This window comes from Falco biarmicus, chromosome 4 (genome assembly GCF_023638135.1).
Source record: "Falco biarmicus isolate bFalBia1 chromosome 4, bFalBia1.pri, whole genome shotgun sequence".
Taxonomy (NCBI): domain Eukaryota; kingdom Metazoa; phylum Chordata; class Aves; order Falconiformes; family Falconidae; genus Falco; species Falco biarmicus.
In genome coordinates, this window is record NC_079291.1 from 18,566,950 (window position 1) to 18,587,102 (window position 20,153).

Genomic DNA, 20,153 nt, shown 5'->3' on the forward strand with positions numbered 1-20,153 from the left:
TCCTCCTCCTTCTGACCCTGTAGGGCCCATCTTATTCCAAGGCATCTTTCTACTCACCAGATAATCACCTCTCCAGGCTACAGACCAGCCTCATTAATCTTTGCTACACTCACACCTGACTCACGGGAGGGGCTCAGCTCCTTTCCCCACTGGCAGCCCATGCTAACAGGCAACTCATCAGCCAAAGCAAGGGCCCCTCCTGCAACTGCGAGTGCTGCTGCATGCAGACCACCACCCACGCAGGAGACTGCAGGTGCTTCTCTAGGCTTTGGTGCCTCTGCATTTGTTTACATCTGCAGCAGATTAAATGGGATCTGGCCCTTCTGAGTTTTATTTCTAGAGCTATAAAGTCATTTCAGCCTCCAAACATATTTATTATGGGTAGGGAAACACTACCGAACACTGGATGGTACAAGAGAGTGAGTGCGTTCTTGGGAATTTCATTGTTGCTCACATCATGTGATATTCATTTGACTGAGGCAACTCTATTGCACCCTCACCTATTTTTTGCAGTGGTTCAGTGAGAGTTTCTTGGGGGATCTGGTGCTGCTCAGATTAAGCAAGGGGCAGAAAAATTGTGCATGGTGGAAAAGGACAAAGCAGCAAGAATATGGAATGAAAGCTGGAGCCAAGCTCTACCACTGGTTTCTTTAATGACAGGGACAAATGCCTGCACATCCCATTTTCAACAGAGAGTGCTAAGCAAGTAAAGATACGTTATCGGTCTGATGCTCTGAACTGTTAGTCATTCACTTAACCTCTTGAAATGTCAATGAAACCTCCCTCAGTCTGAGTCACACCCAGGCTACTCCACCTTCCTCCAGGTTTGTTTTTTGTGTATAAGAAAAGCTGTCTGAAGTATTCAGCTGTGTGTGTTTGCATGTGAATTTATTCATTTATTCATCTACCCGAAATGAGATACTACTTCAGAAAGTAAAATAATGAAAATTTTACAAGAATAGGACACTTTTTTGCTCTAAACCCCTCAGTTATCACATCTCCTATCACATCACAGTTATCATTCTCAGGAGTAGTTTTCCCTTTGTTGCCTAATGAGTCATGCCAGAGAGCTTTCCTTTCCGCTCAGCAGCAGAATGTGTGGCCATCTGCAGCCCAGAGCAGAAGGTGCCAGGCTAGCAGGCAGCTCAGCACCTTTCACAGTCAACTGATTTCTTCTGCAGATGCTGAATTGCTTTTTCCAGTCCTTATATGTTCCTCTTCTAGGTCTCTGTTCATTAGTTGCTACTTGAAAACATTTTATGTAGGTGGCAAATCTAATGCTCCATCCCTGGCACTGTCTGCCTAAAGTCCTCCCTGCCCAGGACACACAGAGAAACAAACCTCCTCAGAAGCAGACCCCACCCCTGCCATATGCATGCTGTAGTCAGACTCCCTGTTGCGGTGCCCGGACCAGGCTTATGCAGCAATGAAGCTCAGGAAAATGATGCATAGCTGCCTGGTCTTCCAGAGGGAGACACTGAAAACCCTTAAAAAAAAAAAAAATCAATGGGCAGAGGCTGGTGCAACTCATGCACGAGCCTTTGCAGTGATCACAGGAATGTGGTCTCGCCTATACGCTTCCCACCGATGTATGACCTATTTCTCCTTGATGCAGAGCCCTGCTCAGAACACCAGCTCCTCGGCAAAGATTCAGGGCTGCATCTCCTCTCTGATGCCGGCTGCAGGCTCAGAGGGCAAGGGCTTTCCCTGTGAGATCCCCAACAGGGAGCAAAGCAAAGGGCACCGGAGAAGTGCATTAGGTTCTGCAGAAAGACCAGTCAGTGGTTTCCTATCTCCTGAAGGCTGGCGTGCAGGGAAAAACCAACACTGAATGCTGCACGCCAAACAAAACGTCAAAGCTGAGCTGCAGGAAGCCTTTCTGGGGCAAAATGCACCCTGCTGGGAACATGGGGAGAGAAGCAGGGAAGGACAAGAGGCAGCCACGTCCCCATGGGGCTGTGGAGGAACAGAGCCTCTCCAGGCTGAGCTGCAGGGACCACTCGGGCCTCTTTTCAGGTCATGTAGGGACCAGCTCCAGCAGCTTTTGCAAGTGCTGAACGGCATTTGCAACTTGTCAAGAATTCCCATGGTCTCTCTCTTTCTGGGGCCTCTCTTATTCCCTCGGTTTACAAGGAGGCAAAGGAAAATAACCATGACTCCCCCTCACCCCCACAGCAAAGCCCTGCTCGGTTGCGTTTTTAGCGAAGATCCCATACAGTATTAAAAGTACACTTTATTTTCTGTACAATTCTCATCCACATCACCAGGCATGGAAATGGCCACTGTGTCCCCAGCAAAAGTTGCAGATTGCTCCACTGCCATGAGACACTCCACAACTGTCCAGGAGGAACACAAAGCCCCCCAAATTCAAGTGCTGCTGCTTCCTAGGTGTGGGGAGGAGAGCGGGAAGGAGGGAGAGGGCCGTCCTGCCCCGCCGCTGAGCCGCCAGCGAGCAGAGCCTCCAACTGCGCCCTGGGGAGCAGAAGAGGCATCCCCAAGCTCACATCATCGTTCGTGCTTAGCGTGGGAGTCGTTGCGTTCTACTGTCACCCCATTCCCATTCCGTGTCACCTCCTTCCTGTTCCAGTCCTTTTCCAGGTAAAATTCAGCCAGCACGGGGCAGTGGTCCGAAGCCACCCCACCCCAGGACCAGTTATCAGGGATCCACGGGTTTGTAAGACCTTCTCGCACAACAGCCCAGTGGCCTGCATGCAAAAGAATCACAGAGATAAAGGTAAGTAAAGTCACCCGAATTTGACATGCACCACTAACCTAGGCAACGGTTATGTGATCTCGTTAAAAAGCAGCTTTACCTGTGAAAACCTTTTTCAAGCTCCGACTGATCCAGATGTTATCCAGCGACTTGCACCCTTGTGGGTTCTTTGTGCTGATGTTGGTGAAGGTGCTGGAAGGGACCAGGTGATGGAACTTCTCCTTCCTCAGGATGTCGTGGTCACTGCTGTCTGGGGCCTGGTTAAAATCTCCAAGGATGATTACGTCTTTTTCTCCTAGAAAACAGGAAAAGTAGAAATGGATGGGAGGAATGGACATCCACCCATCGCTTAAGTACAAGTGGGAGTGAGGATAAATGGGAGGAGAAATAGAAATACTGAGTAGCAAAGCTGTCTTCACTCTGAACGCCTGGAAGAAATGCTCTTTAAAGGCTTTTTCACTGGCTGTTTACTCATGGCCTTTCTCCTCATGACAATGAAAAAGAGCCACTATGCATTTCATGCTTGTTTTTAAATATTATCTCATTTATATTGGCCTCCTTTGCTTGCTATTCACTGATAGCAACAAACTCAAAGACCAGCAGTTCTGGTCTTAGAGGTTTTTAGAAATCTGTGATTGTAAGCTTACTTTTTTCTTTTTCTGCAAGAAACACATGAGCTTTAACTTGTCCTAACATTGTCTTTCTGTAGATTTCCTTTAAGTCAAGGACACTTTAGTGAGGATCCCAGGAAGACACAGCCTTAAGCTGGTATAGACCAGAGTCCCAAAAGTGCAGTGCTTATTCTAACCTTCTGCATGTAAGACATCCCAAAGAACAAGCCTGTGGAGCAGCCTGCAAGCCTGACGGCAGAAGGTGAATTCACAAACCACACGGACACTCCCTGACTACAGCAGCTTTCCTTTGCCTGGCCAGCTGAAGGGATACCGCTGAACTTGGGATGTCTTAGATTTTGTCTAAGGCTGAATTAAAAAAAAAAAAAAAAAGAAAAAGAAGGGAATGAATTGAAATGCTCACCGAACAATCCTACCTTCATGTGAATAGAAAATTACCTCGGTTACATCTTCCTTCCAACCCTAATGAAGTGAGAAAAGAAACTCTGGACCCTAATTTCATATCCACAACATGTGCTCTCCTAGCTCCACAGCTGCAGATGGAGACATCCCAGCTGTGCACTGGGGAACGAGGACAATGCACATGTCCCAGTGCCCATCTCAAACCACTGCCAGATTTTTCATCAAACAAAACAAACTCCAGAACGTTGATAGCTGAACGGAGACGTTGCTGAGTTATACCTTGGTACTGGAGGAGGAGGATGTTAAAAGGAGGCGCAAATGCACCAAAAGCTATCCCAAAACTGACTTCAGGGTAGCGATGAGAGTCTGGAAGCTTTTTCCTTCCCGGGATTGAGGTGTGGGTGGAGATGGTGGAGATGGGGTGGGCTGACAGATTGCTTTACCATAGCTAGTGCTCACCGATAAACCTCCTCGTTTTGCATTGCTGCTGCAGAAATAGCTAGCCAGGAGAGGGAGCGCAAGTTCAACAGCAAAATCTGTTCCACTCCTGTCTCGCACTGCATGAAAGATGATTTGGGAAAGGGCAGGAGAGCAGCGAGACTGATAGTGTATGACTTACAAAAACAAATACTTCAAAGCATGCTGCTTATTAAGATGCAAAGAGGCGATGAAAAAATAGTGAAACTGTGGTTTCTCTACCCTTTGCAATTCACAGATCATATTGTAAATGACATGAGGTTTAAGTATTAGTTTATAAAGTGTTCCTGACAGTGGCCTTCCCACCTTTAAAAAGAAGCAAAAAACCCCAGATCTGAACCTGAGCTATTTTAAGCTCCATCAGAACCCAAAAGAAAACTCAGCGCTTGCCTAATAGGACAATAGTTAGTGCTTGCTGGGAGCTGGTGGTTTCGCACACATCTCATTGCAAAATCCCAAGATCTGTTTGCCAGGACCAGGAAGCCTGAAACGTGACCTCACCAGCTTGGACCTTCAGGACTAATGCTTGCTTAATGGCCCAGGCAGCACTCGGCTTCTTCCATGCTTTCAGTTCAGCCGGAGTGAGTGAGGAAAGGCCGTTACAGAAACCTCTGGAGCACATCCTTGGGGCGCAGTGCTTGCAAACGACAGAGAGGCAAGGATCTTAACAGCAGTATCTTGATCCCACACAAAACAGATTCTATTCTATTCTTAAAATACTGACACTTTTTTTAGCAAATCCTCAAGCCTATTTCCCTTATATGAAAAATCTGTGGAAAAAAATTCTCACAAGTGAAAATTTTAACTGACTGCTCCATTCTGGACAGATTAGAAGTAACAGAGGCTAAAAGACCCAGCACTTGAACATGTGCTCAGAAGGAGGGAAGGAGTCAGCCTGCAGCACGCCCAGGGAAGGAATCGCTGCATTCCTCACCCGTTTAAACTTTTGCGTGCAGAATAACTAAGCGTAGAATCCTAATGCAGTGTAAAGTGGACAGATGGAGTAGGCTGGGGCATGTCAAAGAAGCTGAAACCCCATTTACCACCGGGGAGGGAAAGGGTTGCTTCTGGTCCTCTCTCACAGGAACTCCTGGGGTCCCCCATGACTGCGAATCACCGGGGAAAAGGCCAGGCAGCCCTGCGCTCAGCAGGAAAAGCAGGCAACACCAATTTTCGAGATAACCACCAACTTTATTTCCTTGTCCTGGCGCGCTCTCAGCCCTGCTCCTGCCTCTGCCAGCTCCTGCGACAGCCATGCCATGTGTGATGGCACAGCAATCCTGCATCTTGTCTGCCTCCTGAGACCCCGACAGACGTCAAGCCCCAACAGCTCTTGGCAAACTTAGCAAAAGGTCCAGAAGAATTCATGCCCTTGCCCATAATGAGGGATAACTGATAAAAAACTGTGGTCGCAATGTCCACAGTTACAATCAGCTGGGGGGAGAAGGAAAACAGAGGCAATGCTACTGGTGCTGTGCTGTGATTTTGAGATTTTGAGACTGGCAGGGCTTGTTCCTCCTCAGGACCAGGGCAGCAGAGGCTGCCTGACCCAGAGGCTCCTCAGCTGATGCAATCTGGTCCCTCCTTCTCCTCCCACAGGACAGAGCAGCAAGCGCTCCCTTGCCAACCCAACTTTTACTGTAAAGGTCCCACACTCAGGCTGCAACCTCCCACAAAGACCCAGAGCCTCCAGCTGGTGGGACACGGTGGGATACAGCCCGCAGCAGACAGGCATGCGTCCCATTACCCCTCAGGGGTGCCCCCCCCCATCCCTCGCCTTCACACCCATCAGGCTCTAAACAACCTTGCCCTTGTCAACAGAGAACTCTTCAGATGAGGAAAAAAAAGCCTGGTCTGTTTTCAAACGCATCTGCAGATTCACTGCAGCACCAGCGACTTTTAGCACTGCCCGCGGGGGGCTCCCGGCCAGCAAAGCAAAGCGCTGCCACAATTTAGCCCTGCTGTGCCAGCAGGCAGCTGAGGGATTTCCAGTGCCTGCAGAAAGTCTGCAGTGTTGAAATCTGCTCTCCTGCAGCAACCAGGAAACGCTCCTTTGCTTCGTGGCAGTCCCAAGTAGGACGCTCTCCCCAACTTTCCCATGCCCTGAAAGAGTCCCCTTGTAAAGTAAACAGACCCCTAAACCTCTAAATCCTTCCTGGAGACAAGGAGAAGCAGACGATGCGAAGGATGTGAGGCTCCCTACCACCATTCAAAGGTCCAAGCCTAGTGCCTGGTGCATGGGTAACCCACGGAATATGGCCAAGTCAGATGGGAGAAGATGACCAAGCCAACACCCTGGTCCCTGGGTCCAAGCACTACCAGCACACCCAAAACAGCATCTGTGTGCTGCCATGGTCACCACGCTGAAGATGAACTGGTGGAGATCTTAAATGAAGGCAGAAAGGCTGCTGCAAAGAGTTAGCTATGAGCAGCCAACAGCCACCGCATCTCTCTGGTACTGCTGAAGGGAAAGAATGAGGGGGGGGAAAGGAACAAGCACCCGCTGCTCTGATGGGAGAAATATGGGGACACCAGTGCTCGGCATTACAGCAGGCTGTGGGTAGTGACCAGATTTCCTTAGATGTTCATGTGCCTCTTCATAAGAATGGAAGATCACAGAGTAGGTGTCTGTTAGCAAAATGGGAGCAGAAACTCAAATCACTGCAGTACCCACAAACAAATCAGTTCTTATCACCCGTATTTTATGGATTGACTGGGAAGAGATTGAAGGATGGTGGTAATTTTAGGTAGGACATTCATTTTGGTGGGGTAATTCAGTACTTCAAAGTAACATATATGCACTACCATTTGTTTAGAAAACAAGACCTGCATCCCACAAGTTTGGAGGAATCTGAATCTCTTCTTTTGTGAAAGGCTAAGCCAAGAGCAAGCATGCACTAGCATGCCTATTGTATGAAAATAAAAACATGAAATAAAGGGAAGGCCTAACGCCAACAGTCTAAATTTAGATGCAGTGGAAATGCACCTTCGTTGACTTCAGAAGAGCTACACATTTATCTGTGTCTCAGTTCAGCCTTTGGGGATCAAACAAACAATCCTTTTGTTTACCTTCATCCTTCCCAGTTTCAAGGTACTTGGACAAATACTTCAATCAGTAGCACGTAAAAATAGCTCTGACTGACTTCTTGCAGCTTAAAAAGAAAAACAATAGTACACACCTAAAAACTGCAAATACCTCGTGTTATAGAAGAGGGACATTAATGCTTCCAAGTGACCAACCTTGCTAAACTTGGCCAAGCTGAAAATCATCACACATAGCCTTGTAACCCTTATGCATCTTTGTTAAGCAGTAAACAAAAGGCTAGATTTTTCTGTTCCTCTAACAAGATCAGCAACATTTAGAATCTGAACCATGCTGCTCTGCTTCATAGGAAATTGAATTTAATTTGCAAGCTTCAAAGTAAGAAACAAATTCTCAGAAATGAAGTAAGGAAATTCAGCTGCCTATTACAATTCTCATGTTCAGATCTGCATTCTGATGTCCTGCATCCTGGTGTAAAACCAGAGCAACTTACCTGAAATCAGCAAAATTATCCTGAATGCTACACCCAGGTACCAAAGCAGGATTTGCTCTCTTTTCTCATTAGCAGCCATCTCCTGATTTGCATTGGGTTTTCCCAAGTGCTTCCAATTATCCAAAAAGTAAATATATACAACCTATTGCTTTTGGAAATAAAGCCATTAAACTTTGTTCTGACAGCAGGTAGGTGTAATTTCCACAAAGCACTTGGAATAGGTCTTAACCCTGGTGTCGTGTCTTTTTCTTTTTTTTCTTTTTTTTTTTTTTTTTGGCTGAACTTGCTCTTACACTAGGGTAAAACAGAAGGAACTTTGTTTGAAAAAGTAGTGTCAAATCCAGCAGGATCCCCCATGCTGTTTGTGTTAAGTAGGAAAGACTATAAGATGACGAGCAAGGGAAAAGCACGTTTGCTACGCTGTGCACCATTCAGATACAAATACCGGTGAAGACAGTTGCTGACAAGGATATTTGTGCAACTCGCACTGAGACAGATTTTAGTTGTTTAAAAATTCCTTTTGACTACATAAACTGGCCAGCATGTGTGTGAGAGCTGGCAGGAAAAAAACCTGCCCTACCTTTCAGAGTCTCCTGCAAAGTCTGTGCAAAGGCTGCCAGTTTGTGGCTGTCGTGGTTCTTGCCGGTATTCTCTCCCGTGGAGGACAACAAGGCCAGGTGAAGGTTAACCAGCGTTAGCTCGTTCATCCCAACCTGGGGGAGGAAGGAGGAGAAATTGATGCCATGCAGACAGGGCACAGAAGGTCACAAAGCAAAACCACGCGCCTCTTCCCAGTACTTTTGGTAGTAAGACTGGGTGACTAGGACTCGCTTCACTGTGTATGTGGTGTGCTTTGGTTTGTCTCGTTTTTGGGAGGAAGAGCATTTTGCAGCTTTGTTTTTAATAATGTGATACCCTTTCAGTTCTGGGGAAACTGGTTTGATAAGCAAACAGCTTCGTTCGACCACAGTTGCAGAAAGAAGTTGGCTGCTTATGAAAATCAGTTTATGCAAAACCAGTTGTTAATAAGCTACAAATAATGTCATGGTCATTACATGGGCTAATTACTACTCTCTTGTGATTAGCCCTGGCTCGTCACAGAGACTAACCAAGAAACTTAATGTACCTTGAAAGGAGCTGTTGACTCCCTGCAACCTTCTGCTTACCCTCTGGGACTCATTTGGCACAAGTAATACTTACTCCTGTCATTGGCCTGTTTACCTTATTAATTAATAAATATTAATAATCAATAATTTATTTATCCGTAATTATTTTATTAAGGCTTCTCTCAAAGCATTACCAGACCCCACCATCACAGCCTGTGCAGAGATGGGCTCTCTCCCTTTGCACGTTCGCTTAAGCATGTGTACAAGAACAGCTTCCAAAACACATGTTCTTTTAGATGGGTTCAGCCTAGTGAAAAAGCTTTAAAATGGAAACTGCAGGATGCCAGCGACATAAGATAGATCAGCTCGAGTCTCCCAGGAGCACTGTGCCTTCTACATATACATCTATCTCATCTGGGTATGCACCTCGTCCTTGCTGTGGTAATTTGGTAGAAGCAGAACAAGGTGACTGGTGACTTCTGCCACACTCTCAGTGGGTGTGGATGCTACTGAAGATCCACTAACCCTCACGTGCCCAATGCTCCCTTAGGGTAGGGTTTGCTCCCGCAGCAGCAAAGGCAAGGACTGATTTTGCTGATCTGCCACACATATTAAGGCTCACTAAGCACCTTCCTATAATCAAGTCATGACACAGTGCTGAAGTGATGAGATGGGTTAAAGCCTCATTACAAATTTTTATCTGTTAGAAGACTGTGTCTCTTTCCATCTTATCTTTTTTTTTTTTTTTTTTTTTTTTTTTTTTAACAAAAGATGAACCCTGCAAGGGTCGATTACCTTGAAATGTGCAAGATATGGGTGAGGGTATGAGTGCTTCCCATTGCCATTAGTCTGTGCATTCTCCTGAAATGAGGCATCTTTCAGTTCAATGCCAGCTGTTGTATCCCAGAGGAAGCCAGAATATTCAACCCCCTGGAATTTAATAAAAAATAAAATAAAAAAAAAAAGAGAAAGAAAAACTAGTAGCAAGAAGGTAAAACCAAAACATTCTGCCCAAATGCAGCCCCCTGGTTGAAACTTTGACCCACAAGTTTCAGTACCACCGTTTCTGTTGGCAGTGGCATACATCACTCCCAAAACACGCAGTGGCAGTAAAATATGATGCAGGTTTATATCTGGGCTTAGCGCCTGCTGAGGGCAAGAAGCCCAACTCACTGTGCACAAGTGTAAAGGAGAAACAGCATCCTGGGCTATCAGCAGGAGATAAAAAGAGCAGGTGGAAAGGCTTCTTTGGCCCACCCCGGGCAAACCCCCCTGAGATGTGGAAGGTGTGCTTCCCAGGCAGCTCCACTGACTTCACTGCAAACTGAGTGCACCGAGCTGAAACACACTGTTCTGCTCCTCACAGCTCCTTGCGCCTGCAGGCTGGCCATCACACACCCAGGGAACTTCAGCACTGCTCGGGCCAGCCAAGGATTTTATAAATTGTATTATCTTACACAGGTGGAGTGCATTCAGGACCGCCGCAGGGGTGACAGATAAAGATGCTGCCTCTTGTGCGTGTGTTTGGGCTGGTAGTGTCCTCGGTCCCCTCCTAGTCCAGGCAAGCCACCAGATTCTTCTGAGCGTGCTCAGTAATGAGGTAGTTTGTTACCCATTTGTCTGACCCTGAGCTCAGTGCCTCGTGGTCTCAATGGGTGACTGCTAGGACTTGCAGTAGACGATGCTGCATGCTTTGTTCTGTCCCGCCATGCCGTATGCCACCTTGCAGCCTTCTGTCACCCACAAGCTAAAAATACCTGAGCTCATTCAGTCTCTTGGTGTGAAATATGGTCTAGACCTCTCAGTCCTTCTCTATCTCTTTTCCAGCTCAAACATTTCATGCTCAGCTCTTCACTCCTTTCAGCTCTATCATCCTGCATGGTTGTTTTTGGTTTTGGTTTTTTTTTTATTACTTTGGGATGTGGAATTAGCATTTTCAGAAAGCTTCCCACCCCAATCACACCAGCAGCAGTATTTAATTCAAAGCCTGACAGCCTCTCCTCCCACCACCCAAACACCATTTTCTTTGGTATTACTCAAACCCTCTTCCCTTAGCGAATGGTAATTAAATCCATCACAAGGAAGAGGGGTTTTTCTATTTCAGCTGCAATAAACAAGTGCTCTGCTGACTTCCCATAAGCCTTGAAAGAAAACATTAAGGTTGCCTAAAATCCTTTGCTAGCTCCTTTGAATAACTCACCTTCAAAATACCGACAAAATTATTCCACCAGCTGGAAGTCTAAGGTCTGAAACTGCTATAGGAAAAGATGTGGAAGAGTAAGCCTGCTGTCAACAGCTGTTTGGTATTTCCTGGCTGCAGCCTTCACGTCCACATGGTGATCAAAAGGCATTGCTTGGTTGAAGGCCAAATGCCCACGGACGGGTGGAAGCACCAGCCTGAAGCACCATCCACCACTATTTAACCCTGCAGAGTGTCCCGAGACCAGCTGGTGCCAAAGACACTACGTACTCAGGGTGACACCGTGTTACTTCACTGCATTGCATTTGTGTCCCCGGTGTTCAAACCGGACAGACTCATTAACCAACCCAAGGGGTAAAGAGACTTCTTGGCTTAGTGGAGGGTTCTCCAGCACAGCCGGATTTTTGTTACAGCAGCTAAAAGGAACAGCCACACTTCTTACCTTGGCCACAGATGTCTCCCATATTTTTGGGAACCATTCATGCTTACATCTCTACCAGTAAAACAAGACAGATGATGATTTTTATTTACTCGGCCCACAGTTATCTTTGGAAACATACTTTATCTTTTCCAAAAGAAATATCTTTTGGAAACAAAAAAAGGAGAGAACCGACTAAAGATTCTGGATATAGAAACTCTGAGACAATTATTCATAATTCTTGGAGGGGAAAAAAAGAGCAGAGGGAACAACTTCGACCACTTTACACAACTTTTTAAATTCAGTGTTTTAACGATCTGGCCTAACAAGAGATTCCAAAGGAAAATTGTAGCCAGGAATAAAAATGTCCTGAAGGGGATTTACACTCTGCATCAGAATTAAATGTAAATTGCATTAAACCTCAGACAATTCGCACCCTCTGTGTCTTTCTAGTGGCAGCCAGAGTCCAGTCCTTGCACTGCTCACATGGTGGGTTTTGCTTTGGTGGTTTTTGGGTTTTTTTCCTCATTCTTGGATTTTACTCAGAAGGGCAATGAAAGGAGATGCACCTCCAAAAACATCAGTCTAAAAACAGTGAATCGTGATGCAACCTGATTTGGAAAAGTCAAATTAAGGAAATGCAGATTCTGAGCAGCGATTACGGGAGACAACTGTAGCCACATGTTTAATAATGACAGTGCTCAGAACAGATAGAGACAGTCCTATGTACTGCTGGGCACTATTCATTACATGACAGGTCTCGGTTCCTGCTTCTGCCGAACAACAACATCCACACTGCAATAACTTCATCATCAGAATGATCCCATTCAGCAGCAAGCCCTAGGAGGACCTTGCTCTGAAAACTCATTAGCACCCTTAAAGGGAAAAAAAAGAAACATCCCTTGGGAGAAACTGCTTTTGGGCACCGTTAGTGGTGTCCAGCCCGATGTAGCTATACCTTGAATACTGTCATGGGTAGCAGGTGCAGCTGTCACCACCTTATAAATGAGGACCTCACTGCAGCACATTTCTATATTCCCACAGCAGAAGATGCTGCAGGGAAAAGCACAGAGCAGCACGGTGCAGATTTCAAAGGGAGTCTAGCATTTTAAACACCTGCGCAGAGCTCTTTGGGGAACACATAAGATAAACTCCTCTTTCAGATGAGGATGGCAGGCTGCACAGCTCCTCTGCGGGGTCTTCACTTGCAAACTAGGAAAATGGGGAGCCCTTCTGAATGCCAGCCTGCGAGGGGCTAGGGAACAAGCTCAGGTGCCCAGCACAAAAAAATTCAGAAGTACTGCAGCCTGCCAGGGGCAAAACCAAGGACTCTTTCCTTCTCCTAACATGTAGCCTTTCTTCTGTATTTCTATGCTGCTTTTATCCACCATACCTCCCCCAAACACACACACACCTTCCTCCGCAGAAGTGTGCCACAGGCTGAGGAAAACAATTCTTCCAAAAAATCAATCGCACAGCCAAATTGAAAGCTATAAGAGCAGCTTAAAACACAAGAGATGCAAACACTGTCAAAAAAAAATTTGCAAAATGTTTTGCCTTAAACATTCAAAATACGCCCTTGGTTAAAGGGGACAAAAAAAACAAAGCCACAGTTCAGACTTGGGGATTAATGTACCTTGTGTAGCTGGCCTGAGGGTTTTTCGGAAACAACACCCTTCCAACATCCTCTAGGGCCCTTCCACTTGCGGATGTTTGGCAGCGTTGGCTGGTTCAGCTCCATACAAAACTAGAGAGAGAGGAAAGGGGTAAAAAAAAAAATCAGCTTGGTAGGGTTTTAAAAAAATTGCAAAATAAAGCATGTAGCAAGGCATTGGTATGAGATGGGGGGACAGGGTGCACTCTCTGCCCTCCCTGAAGGTTCACAAAGGAAATGGTCACACCCCAGGCTGACTCACCCCCAGCTGGAAGTTACATGAAGATAAATAAAAATTAAAATAATTCAGTGAAAATGCCACGAATAAATAATTTCTCCCTCAGACTCTTTTTTTTTTTTTTTTTTTCCCCTCCAAAGCCATTTGTTTGACTGGAAAGGAGGCTCCTCTGTGCCACCTCCAAAGATGCTGACTGCACCGCATCCCACCCCCCTAGGGGCTTCACCAACAGCTGCTGAATCCTCCCGGGGGGCAGGAAGCCCCCGTGGTGTGGCTGGATCCACTCCAACACTGAAGCCAAGGTGCAACACAAGAAGAGTAACCAAGCTCAATAGCTGGCGTTTGGGGTTAAGGCTCCTCTGACTTTACACCAGGGACACATGCTTGAGACTCACCGTGCACAAAAGGATCAGCTGCACATTTGCACCTGGATCCAGCAGATCCTTCTGACACCATCGTGTGTCCAAGCACACGGTCAGAGCTATAGAGGCTGCGCCCTAATGGCCAACACAGCAGGGATGCTGTAACTGTGGACACCACGGAAAGCCCTCAAGTCCACCTGGGTAACATCTTGGGATTGAAATAATAATACAGCTACTACGAATAAAAATAATAACAGCAACAACAACAATAATAAAACCAGCAACAATAATGAGAAGAATAACAACAACAACAACTATGCCCTGGAAATTCTGGAATCTGAAACCCCTTGATAAGGGCAATATAGAAGACTTTTTGCCAGGAGTTTCAAAATAAAGGGGTTTTTTTTGAAGGCAGGAAGAGCTACAGCCTTTTGCAAAGCTGCTGTCAGGACCAGCAGCCTGGAGCTGGCAGCCCAGCACCCCAGCCACGCAGCAGCTCTGGCTGAGGAGAAAGGGGCTGGTGTAAAGTAAATCGCTGTAGAAGGGCAACGGGGGCTTCCACTGTGCCTTGTTTTGTTATACCTGACGCTGGAGTACCTGCGTTGAAACACAGAGGTTTTTCACAATGAAAGAGTATCCTCAGACAAAATCTTGTATCCAGCGTGTCCCTCCAAATCAAGCAGCAGTTTAATGCAGAGAGGTTTTCAAGGCGAATGGTAACCTCCCCTAGACAGTGTCTCTTTGCAGTAGGACATGCCAATGTTCATATTGCCAGAGTGATAAACTGCATGGATGTAAGTGCTTCCTACATGGGTATCAGCAAAATGATGGGACAGCTATTCTCACGTTTATTATATCTTTTGACTCAAAAATAAAAACCAAACCCTGCTCTTTTCCTAACTGCCTTGTCTGCAAGTTCCTGGAGGCTGAAGCTGTAAGCTTCTCAGATACGCGTAACCCCTTTTTGCCTCGAAAGGCTGAGTCATTTTGGTTGCACACCCAAAGTGAAAGTGCTTGGCACATGTTTGAAAACGGTTTTCTGAAATGCAGAGATCAGATGGGGCTTCTTATTCAAGATGCCACTTTAACATACCGCGTTATTGTCTGCTATATACCTTCAGGCAGCACTAGGGCTGGGCTGATTTATGAAGTGAGAAGGCACACCGGGTGTCTGCACAACCTGGGAACACAGCTCTGCTCTCAACCGATTACCAGGTGCTGCCCTAATAGACACAATAAATCACAGCAGCAACAACTTTTCATTCCTGATGTAATTCGGATGACTTTGAACAGCATGAATTCGGTGAATGAGTTTTCTAACATTTAAATAACTTAAATGAGAGAAAAAAAAAATGGTTGAACTGTAACCCAAAAAAAGAGTTAACTTATCTCTGGGTTGCAGCTGCCTAAAAAGTCCAGCCAGCATAAAGTATACAACAGAGCTAAACAAATCCTACAGAAACAATCACCTTATTAAAAAGAGCATCTGCAGTCAACTAGTTTGAATATTTTGTTTCTGCCAAATTGACTTTTTGTTTGTTGTTTGGGTTTGTTGGGGTTTTTTTAGGTCTTGATTTAACTTTGCTCATACAAAAAGATGAAAAATAAGATTACACGCTTTGCTCAGAAAAAAAGCCATCAGCCCATTCTGGGTATGGTTGCATCAAACGGAGAACTTGGCCTACAGCAGCTGACTTTAATCTGTGCCCATTTTCCAGGGTTTACAGGCACACAGATTTTTAAGCCGTGACAGCATACTTGCTTAGGTCATGTTTTTTTGCTGAAGTGAGAAGGGCATTTCTCAAATCATGTTGTTCTGCTCACAAAACCCAATGTCAAACAACATTACACTTTCCCTCATACGGTAAAAATATACAGACAAGCTCCTAGCCCACATTGGAAATAAAAAAAATGCCCTTCCTCCTCTGCAAAGTTGAGTTAGAGCTATGCCAATCCCTTTGAGAAGCAGTTCTTCGAGTGTAAAGAAAAATCAAAATTAAAATCTCAGTCAGTCAAAACAACCTTTTTTCCCCCCCAAATCCTCCTAAGGAAAAAGTTCTGGTTTTCTTTTTCTCTAGAGCCTTTCAGGCTGCAAGTTAATCAGCTTCTTCATTAAGTCCTACACATACTGAGTCAAAACGCACACACATAGTAATCTACCAACAGCACCAGCGCTTATTTACAAGGATGCCCTGGACTACGCCTATGCCATGGCCGCCTTTCTTGCTGGGTGCTGGTTTTTGTTGGGTAGGCCGTGCTGCTGGCGAGCGGGAACTCGGCAGCGCCGGGCCCCAGGCACGCTCTAAGCAAAGAGCCGCCTGTGCTCTTGAGGGGTCAACCCCCTTGTGCCAGGTACCTGCCCATTGCCCCCATGTGGCCTGCAAGATGCCAGCATGGGCCCACCACCCCAGGAACTGGGACAAACCCTGTCGCCTTCGCTCATCAGCAACACATCACTTTCCCAAGCAGGGAGGATCCAAAGATGTAATTACCCTTTGTCTACCCTGATAAGAAGCCAGTGCCTGTTGCTCCCAGCCGCTCCAGAAGCGGAGACAGGTACAGGAATGAGCTTGTGACTGATGCTGGAAAAGAACAGAGGGCAGCTGGAAGAAGCTGGGAAAACACATTTGAGGAGGGACTGGAGCGTGGAAGGCAAGGGGTCTTGGACTTGGGAGCAGGGAGAAGAATGTATCCTGGGCAGGCACATGCTAGAGGTTATAACAGAGTTACAGACTCCCTAACACACCCACCTGCCTCCCCAAGACGCTCCAAGCACTGCCAGCAAGAGCATCTAATTTATGCACTAAGCTAAATCCTTTCCAGTGCAGTAACTGCCCCGCTAGGAGAGATGCCAGTGAGCACCCTGCAGCAGCCCATGAGCAGACCTCACCACCTCTTGTTCAGGATGCGACTCCCAGGTTAATCTTTGTTTCAGGTTGTGTTTGTGCAGCCAGTCCCAAACCAGGCGCAGCAGGGTCACCTCTCCCAGATGCTGACATCGTTCCGTGCTGTGTCACGTTATTCCTGTAACACCAGCACTGGGGACCACACCGAGCCAGCGACCTCCCTTGAGGTGAGTACCTCTGCTCAGAATGAGGGTGCACTGCCTCTAAACCCTAAGGAAACTAAATGTGACCCAGAAAAATAATGTCTTAGGGCTTAATATATTACACATTTCTTACTAGACAGTGATTCCTCGTTTGAGGATGCTTTCACACCAGACCTGGAGTCAGAGCAGAGGCTGTAAGGAGGGTGAGGAGAGAAGGGACAGTGAGGAGGAGATTCCAGGGTGAGCCTGCTGTTATGACATGGTACGACTCAGTGCAGTAATCATTGCCTGAACTTTAGAAAGCCACTCAAAGCAATTAACTGTTCATTTCAGTTAATTACCGCAGAAGCTTTCAGGCCAAAAGGGCACTGCAGTAAACGTAAACAACAACTTCATTGAAGCAAAGGTGATTTTGATTTCTCTTAACTAGGAGGAGAGATGAGAGCTAGGGAATAAATATTACATTTCTAGATGTCACATACACACAGTTCCTTTATTTTTAAGTAGAGGGGCATGAAAGGTGAGAGGGAGCAGCCTTTAATGAGTATCAGAGATGCACACCAAACAAAGGAAAGGTCAAAGGCTTCAGGACTGTTGTCCTGGTGCAGCCACACATGGCAATGCAAAGCAAGCCAAGAGGGGATGCAGGACACAGCATGGCCAGGATGCTCAACGTGCTTCTGCAGTTGAACAACACTGCATCCACTTCCCACAGGCAGAAGCAACTAGGAAGGGGACACAGAGGAGCACCAGACCTTTCAGTTCCATCTGGATTCTTCCATAACCAAATATAACAGCAGGGAAAGGAAGCGTTATTATGGCTAAAGCCTGAAACAGAGACTCACTGTTGGATCCCACTTCCCACCGACAACAGTGTTGGCCTCAGGCCTTCGCTGCCTGTTTGCCTTTCCCCCAAGTGCATCCCTTTCCTGTTTGCAAAAGTAGCCAAAAAATACACACACAAGAAATATATGCATGCACTGGCATGGGGGATGCACTCACGAACACTATTCAGAGGAACCATACAAATAACATGAGAGAAAATTGGTGTGGCCCTCTGTTAAGACAAAACATTTTTCACCCATTCAACCAGTCCCTTCTAAAAAGGTTTCATTAAAGACTGCATAATATTTACTGTTTGTGTTGCTCAAGCATTGATATTACATAAAGGCAAATGAAACTTGGCAGGTGGATGGGGGTCTGATAGACAGATAATTATGAGTGTTTTCAAAGGAGAACCACCCCCCTCCAGGGAATCAGTTTCAGTCTCAGCCATATCTGCACATTTGTGTTGGAAAAAGTTTTCTACTTCTCCCTCTTGGGTCATACTTGGCCAACACCATGAAGTTAGAGCTGAAAAGACAAGTAACCCATCTACTGAAAGTGTAACAGCCACAGAACTAGTCTTGGAAAACTCATCTGTCCCTTCTGCCACGCTAGAGTGTCCTCTTTGCACTGGGTCATCGAGACCTGGAGCAATACTTTCCCATCCTTTATGTACTGGTTTGTTGTTCCTAGAGCTGAACCAAACCATCCAGACCAATGTCCAAATAAATGCTTGCCATCCTCCATGTTATTCACAAACATTACCTAATGCATCCTTCAAAGAGCTCTATGAACTCATTGTCAGCAGTGAAATCAAGGCAGAGCCCCTCAGCAGCAGCCAAATCCTCAGAAATGATACAGTACCTATAGGCACAGTCACCACCTCTATGTGCCTTTGCACGTGACGGACATACAGAGCTCATTTGTTGGACTCACGTGCATGCATATTGGGAGCCCGAGCCCTGGTCCATCTGAAGGCACCTACAGCTTTTTCATCAGCTTGAACAGGAGTCATTTCTTATGGAAAATGTGCTGCTTCTGCTTGTTAGAGTGCATCCCAGCAATTCAGACGGACAGAAATCCTTCCTTTGGTAATCAGATTCTCGCTCAGCTCCTAAATGACTCCTCCAGGCACCACGTTACGGACTGGAGAGCAAACATGCACTGCAGCCTCACCGCCTGGCAGCCCCGTGGCGATCCCAATTCCCGGCTTTGCACTAAAGACCACTTCTAAGCTTAACACTTCAAAAAGGCAACTTCTGGGACTGAGCTCCTCCAAGGAGACAGGATGAGAAAGGCTTATTTTTCAAGCCCAGCTATACATAACTAACTAACTATATATACATATACACACACATATATATACACACATAAATAACTAGAAACTAAGTCGTCCAAGCCCGCTCTGCCTGCTTCGGACGGGGGTAATTCTGGGTCCACAGAGAGGCACCAGGAGCCTGAAAGCAAAGCACCAGAGGACTCCATCATTCAGGCACCCCTGGGGTGAGGTAGCAGCTACATGATGCACGGCAGGATTGGAAAGCTTTTCAAACGGAAGGCATCGCTTCCTGCGTCAGGTACCTGAGCCCCTGCATCAGCCTGGTCCTGTTTTGAACCAGCCCGTGGATGCAAATCCAGCTGGACAGGTGCCTCTCTTCCCACCACTGCTGTGTTACTCACCCATTGTACTTCATGACTGTGCGGGAAATAATTATGCTGATAAGCTTAACATTGTGCATGTAATGATTTGTTTCCATATACGAACTTGTTTGAATCAAATTAGATATTTATTTTTTTAAGTCAGGCTTTACAGAATCAGTTGGGGAGTGGTAGTAGCCTAAGTTTGCACTCCCAAGTTATTTGTTTTCTTTTTTGAGTGCTTATTTTGGAAAAATTTAGCGGTGAGTTTCTACACTGCCCTCCCAGATGAGTTACAGCTCACCACAGCCACCCAACTGCTTAATTCTTTGTAATATCTAAGAGGAAATTACTTTCTTTATCTTTGAATATATGATTAAAAAAACAGATTTAGCCCATAAAATCAATTCTCTGCTTGCCTTTAATCTTAGTGTTCCCAGGACAACAATGCAGATCATTCACGGGTGTGTTCTCCTACCTTCATCCTAAACAAAAGTGATTATTTATATAAACAATGTCTTTTTATAGATCTTCAAAAGGAAGACGCGGAAACCTTTGGTGCAGAACAGCAAAACAACTGAAAGAAGAAATGCCATAACTCCCCTAACACATTTTAAGTGCTGGGTCCACTGCTGAAGAATTACGGGATGCTCAGCCACCTACAATCAAAATGGGACACACAACATCTTTCAGTCAGTTTGCCGTTTAATGGGAAGTTGTCTTCACAGATGCTTGGTAGAAACCTGTGCTGCCCTTCCCCTGTGGAAAAGAGCACCCACATTTGCCAACCTCCATGTAGGAGTTTTGTGGGTTTTTAATTTTTCATGTTTCCATTCACAAGCCGAGCTTTTTCCTTGTACTTCATGGGACAGACTCATTTTGCAGAAGATATTTCCTGACTAC

The 20,153-nt window shown here is 46.0% G+C and overlaps 1 protein-coding gene across 2 annotated transcripts in view; it reads right to left on the minus strand.

Moving 5' to 3' along the window:
- Positions 1 to 2,213: 2,213 nt before the first annotated feature.
- EEPD1 (endonuclease/exonuclease/phosphatase family domain containing 1) overlaps positions 2,214 to 20,153 on the minus strand; it is a 62,922-nt gene continuing 44,982 nt past the window's right edge. The window contains exons 3-7 of one of the 2 annotated variants that reach the window (XM_056336251.1): positions 13,121 to 13,231; positions 9,662 to 9,796; positions 8,341 to 8,473; positions 2,814 to 3,008; positions 2,214 to 2,705 (exon numbers count right to left, since the gene is read on the minus strand). In XM_056336251.1, coding sequence (XP_056192226.1) covers positions 2,506 to 2,705; positions 2,814 to 3,008; positions 8,341 to 8,473; positions 9,662 to 9,796; positions 13,121 to 13,231 — 774 coding nt within the window. In that variant the 3' untranslated portion in view covers positions 2,214 to 2,505. The remainder of the gene's footprint in view (positions 2,706 to 2,813; positions 3,009 to 8,340; positions 8,474 to 9,661; positions 9,797 to 13,120; positions 13,232 to 20,153) is intronic. The other variant, XM_056336252.1, reaches the window with a different exon arrangement.